This window comes from Girardinichthys multiradiatus, chromosome 23 (genome assembly GCF_021462225.1).
Source record: "Girardinichthys multiradiatus isolate DD_20200921_A chromosome 23, DD_fGirMul_XY1, whole genome shotgun sequence".
Taxonomy (NCBI): Eukaryota; Metazoa; Chordata; class Actinopteri; order Cyprinodontiformes; family Goodeidae; genus Girardinichthys; species Girardinichthys multiradiatus.
In genome coordinates this window covers 21,391,883-21,397,671 of record NC_061815.1, presented here as the reverse complement: position 1 = coordinate 21,397,671, position 5,789 = coordinate 21,391,883, and the positions used below count along the sequence as shown (strand labels likewise).

General features: G+C 39.2%; 1 protein-coding gene across 1 annotated transcript; it reads left to right on the top strand.

Moving 5' to 3' along the window:
• Positions 1 to 1,365: 1,365 nt before the first annotated feature.
• LOC124860197 (formin-like protein 5) lies at positions 1,366 to 3,644 on the top strand (the record flags this gene model as incomplete). Its single annotated transcript, XM_047353250.1, has 1 exon — positions 1,366 to 3,644. A coding segment is annotated over one exon (594 nt), but the record flags the coding sequence as incomplete, so codon positions are not given.
• Positions 3,645 to 5,789: the final 2,145 nt, after the last annotated feature.

Here is a 5,789-nt window from a genome sequence, read left to right as displayed (position 1 = left end):
CAGCCTTGGTTTTATGTTTTTTGGATACAATCCGGGTTAGAACCCGAACATCCCTTTCAGACAGCTTCCTCTTGCGTCCACAGTTAATCCTGTTGGATGTGGTTCGTCCTTCTTGGTGATATGCTGACATTACCCTGGATACCGTGGCTCTTGATACATCACAAAGACTTGCTGTCTTGGTCACAGATGCGCCAGCAAGACGTGCACCAACAATTTGTCCTCTTTTGAACTCTGATATGTCACCCATAATGTTGTGTGCATTTCAATATTTTGAGCAAAACTGTGCTCTTACCCTGCTAATTGAACCTTCACACTCTGCTCTTACTGGTGCAATGTGCAATCAATGAAGACTGGCTACCAGGCTGGTCCAATTTAGCCATGAAACCTCCCATAATAAAATGACAGGTGTTTCAGTTTCATTGTCCAATCTCTGTACATGAAGCACATTTTGAAATTAAGATTGTTTAAAAATTCACCATTAGCTTGTAAATTGCATTCTTACTCTTCTCCTTTGAAAAATATGTAATACGCCTTTAAGATGTTTTTATGAGTACAGCAGTACAAGTAAGTAATACAGCATAATGCCATTAATAATCTAAAAAACCTATCTTCTCTGTTTGTAGTTTATGATATATTGGGTGTTTTATTGTGCCAATGGCCAACATATCTTTATTAATAACAGCAATTTAAATTTGCTGAATAAGAGGCAATACTTCCTGATGTACATGGTATATAAAATGTTTTACAATACAGTCTTGTGCAACTTTAACACAAAGCTGATGGTTTGTTCTGCTCTTACATGCTGAAAGACTCCCAGCAACACTGCATCTAGCTGTTTTATGTCTGTCGAGAAGATAACTCAGACTGATTAGGTTGGGAATGAGAGGTAGAGTCAGGTTATCCCGATTAATTTGGATGCTGAAACTTGATCCGATTTTTTGTTCACCAGAGCCAGCTTTTAATTCAGTTTTGGCCCACTGTGCAAAATTTCAGCTGAAACAAACTCATGTTCACTCATCTATAGCTTAGCCAAATGTATCTTTTGTGGACCAGAGCTGGCACACAAAAACCTTTGCCACATAAGGCTAAGTATATACATTTAGAAAGTGCCAAACCTGCTGTTTTACCCCCATAATAGATGTTATCCTTAAGTAGGAGAGTAAAGGAACTTGGAGCAAGTCCAAACACAGGGTTAGGATAACACAGACCTTTTCATTATTCGCTGAGCGGTGGAGTGATGTCTTCCTTTCAGTTTGAGGAAAAGAGTCATTTAGTATAGAGTTTATAGAGAGTAAAGCTTTTGCTGCATTTTTGATCCACTGCATTCATATGTTTTATTAATAAATGTTTTATTGTCTTTTATTGTTTTGTTTTTACTTAATACATGTTTTTTTTTCTTCCACAGGCAGTTCACCTGCTATTTCTGAGGAAATCACCCCAGACCCACCAGCTCCTGATGAAGAGGTTATGTCCAAACCTGCCGCCCTTCTTCATATATCAACCCCTGTGGAACTCAGCAGCACCGGCAGAACCAAAAGCCTTCCAGAAACCAGCTGCAGCTCCATGCTCGACCTTCAAAAACCTCTCCCTTCTCCTCCACCTCTTCCTTCTGCTGCAGACATTCCTGACCTTCCACTTCCATCGCCTCCTATCCTTCCTCCCCCTCCACTTACAACCAAATCAGCTTCTACCTCCAGTCCTCCTTTTCCTCCAATGCCACCCCTTGGTGACAGCCCCCAGCGTCCCACCACCCTCAACATAAAGACGCTTCCGCGGTCCACCGCCAGGGAGAATGGGGGTCCTCCGCATCCGGTGGATGACGATGAGGACGAAAGGAAGATGCTGGAAGAGGATTTGAAAAAATGCATCGAGGAATTCAAAAAGATCCGCCTGCCCACAGTGTTTCCAGACCGCAAGAGGCACTGGCAGAACGACCTGCTCAAGAAATACGATGCATGAAGAGCTTCTCTGTGGTACTACTGTGAACAAACCCGATCAGAACTTTTAAAAACCATACTGCGATTGGCAAAGAGAAGCTCTGGTTTACATTAATGTGAGAAGGTATTTGCACCCTTACAGATTTTTCCTTTTTTAATTGGCACACTTAAAGTTACAGATGATGAAACAAGCTTTAACATCAGACAAAGATAACCTGAGTAAATACAAAAGTCAGTTTTCAAATAATGATTTTATCTTTTAACAAAGCTATCCAAGCTACCTAGGCCCAAGATAAAAAAGTAAGTACTCCCTAAATCTAACAATAGATTGCGACGCTCTTGGCAACAACAACTGCCATCAAGTGTTTAGGATAACCAGCAGTGAGTCTTTTGCATTGTTGTGGAAGAATTTTGACCCACACTACTATTGTTTTAGAGCAGCCAAAATTGGATGTTTTATGTGCATAATTGGCCTGTTGGCTCATGCCAAAGCATCTCCATCAGATTTAGACCACTCTAAAACCTTTTTTTTTTCTGAGTCATTTATAGTTGGTCTTGCTGGTGTGCTTTGGATCATTGTCCTGCTTATGTTCTGTGTGGCTGATCTCAAGATCACAAACTGAGGCCAGACATTCATGGTTCCAGACGTTCTAGTGCTGAAGCAGCAAAGTAGCCACAGGTCATCATACCGCCATTAATTTTGACTCTCAATATGATGTTCTTTTACAGAAATGCTTTGCTAGTTTAATGCCAAATGAGAATGGTAAATGGACTGAACTTAGCTACTCCTTTTCCAGTCATGCAGATCACTCAAAGTGCTTTTCACTAGAGCCACATATACTCTGTCCCTCAAGTACGCACACTTTCATACACCAATACACAGATCAGTAGGCAACTTGAGGTTAAATGCCTTCCCCAGGGGCACATTGACATGTGGCAGCAGGAAACTAGAACTGAACACACAACGTTCAAGACTTGCAAGACGGCTACTCTTCCCACTGAGCCACAGTCGCCTCATCAGACTTGTGTTACGAAGCACACCATCTAGAAAGTTCCGCTTTTAACTTATGAGTACACTGAATATTTTCATCAAAGTTTTGGGGATGGTGAATAGGTTTTCTGTCAAATAGGAAAGTCTTAGTGGTCTTTTTGCTCAGCGATAATTTTCACCATGCAACTCTCCTATGGAGGCCATGTTTTCCCCGTCTCTTTTGTCCAGGTTTTCTTGTGACCTCTTGGACGAGTCCTTTTCTTTAAGTAATTTTGGTAAGTCATCTCTAACATTTCAGTATAACAAAAAAGCAAAAACAGAAGAAATGTGTAAGGGGACAGATACTTTTTCACACTGTAAACTGCTTAAAGAGTGGCAGCAAGTTTACTTCACATAAACCTTTAAATAGCTTTTCTATTGTTAGAGGAAGTGCTGTGCTCAGATTAAAACTGCCAGGTAGTCAATAGACATTAAAACAGAAATGTATTTTTGCCTCAATGAAAACCCATATCTCTGTATACATTGAGTGACATCTTTCACGTAAAGCTTGTGAAACAGTGAAAATGGAAAGAAGATATATGTGATTTATTAGAGATTCCTGCTTTCCTCTCTGTAACGTCTGCTGATCAAGCAACTGGAAAATGCCAGCAAATTGTCAAGCTTTAAGGCATCTGACCTTAATGACGCAAAATAAAGGAAAGGAGTGAAATATCTGGCGTTAATCTCTGTGAGTTTCCCTCATCAATATTATATGCATGGCTTCAAAGCCTTTCTCCTCGTTTAACACACGAGCTACACGGTTAGCTTCATTCTGTGTTTATCTTCCAGTTAGTGATGGAAAGGATTCATAGTGAGAGAATGGAGCCTATCAGAAGCAAAGAGGGTAATTACAGGCAGGACTGAATGTGGAATAAGAATGACAGTGATGGCTAGATGAACCACTGTTCGGTACCAATTGTTCCTCTGTCTACACTGCATAAAATGCTCATTGAGCTTCACTAATGAATTACCAGGTGTCTGTATGTCCCTATTTTTTTCCTTCATTGTGGGAAAAATGTGAGAAGCAAGTCGGTATGAAATGAAAGAATAACTGCCTTTTGTTTTTTCAGTTGTTCTGAATCATGCCAAATATACATGGAGCTCAGGAGTTATGGCTTAGCCCTGCAAAAAAAGAGAAGAAAACAGCTCATTAGGAACATTCGGTTTTATTTTTTTAAATGAATGCACAAGCCAAAATATTATAGAAGCCAAAATATTGCAGAAGCAAAATGATGGCAGCTGTTCACACAGACTTGCCTGTGACAGTTTGTGCTGGACTCACATACTGGCACCTAGGCACGTGCATAGGGGGTGGGGGATAGGGGTCTTGTAGAGGGGGCTGGAGCATCTGCCCCTTTTGCCCCTCATTGCCCAAAACTTCCCTTTTGTTAAATAGATTCATTCATTCATTCATTCCCATAAGCCCTTCTCTGACATCTAATGAAAACATGAATTAAAAAGGTATTTAATGTTATTTCATAAGAGAGATGACATGACCACGCCCCCCCAGTCACCCCGTTACCTTTAACCTTTAACGCCTGTGACACGAGCAAGCAGAGCCCAGAATATGTTGCTTTTCGTCCAGATACCAGGACAGTTTTTGGTCAATAAACCGGCAAGTGAATGACTTTATAACGAAACTTATCAGACACAACGACAACTTTGTATTGTTTATGCCTCATCATCGATGGAGGAGCAGTCTGAGCAGAGAGGGGCCGAAACATATGAGGGACCAAAAATGACAAAATGAAAAATAAATATGTAAATAAATAAATAAACATATAAATAAATAAATACACATATAAATGTATAAATAAATAAATATTAGAAGAAATAAATACACATATAAATATATAAATGCATAAATGAATAAATATAAAAAATAAATAAATACACATATAAATGTATTTATTTATCTATTCATTTATTTTCTCCTTTTTGTGCATTTCTACGTTTATGTATTTATTCATTCATTTATTTATACATTTTTTCATTCATACATTTATTTATTCATTCATTCATTTATTTATATTTTTTTTCATTTATTCCTACATTTATTTCTGTATTTCTACATTTCCACATTTATTTATTTCTGCTTTTCTGTCTCCGTATGTTAATGAAGTGGGTGGTTCTAACATTTGTCTTCAGCACCATTGGTTAGAATTGTGTGTATGATCCCGATCCTGCTGCTACTGCCTAGACTCCGGTACCGAAGTTCTTTTGGTAGGCACGATGGAGGGTTCTCTTACAGCCATTGCCAATGATTTAAGGTCATTTGCAAATGATATTGACCAAAATGACTACCTCCATTTTCGTTTTGCACGGGTCATGGAGGATTTCAATCAGCTCCAAGCTGAGATGGATGTGGAGGTTGACTCCACTATATTGGACAGCCTGGAGGAAGTTGGTCGCCAACTTACTTCGATAAAGTTAGAAAGATATTCACAGATTCGGCTTTTGCGGATCAATAACTCATCAGCTGAACATTACCTCTAGAAAACCAACACCTCTCTGCAACCACAGTAAGGCAGACAGTGAGCTACAATCATATTTTCCTCAAAACGAGCCTAACACCGTGCTGGGAGACTTACATTGGCCTCTATGCAGAGATCGCTGCTCCTCAAATGTGCAGGGACCGTCTGCAAATTGCAACACCAGAAAAATATAATGAAGAAGTATTCAATAAAGTCGCCAAGGAGAGGTGTATTGTCATTAAAATCATTGTATGTGTAAGTGATCTCACGTGTTTCATACATTTCTTAGATTGGAAATTAATACTTAAAAAAAATTGGAATTTCCCAAAGACTATATCCTAAATAGCC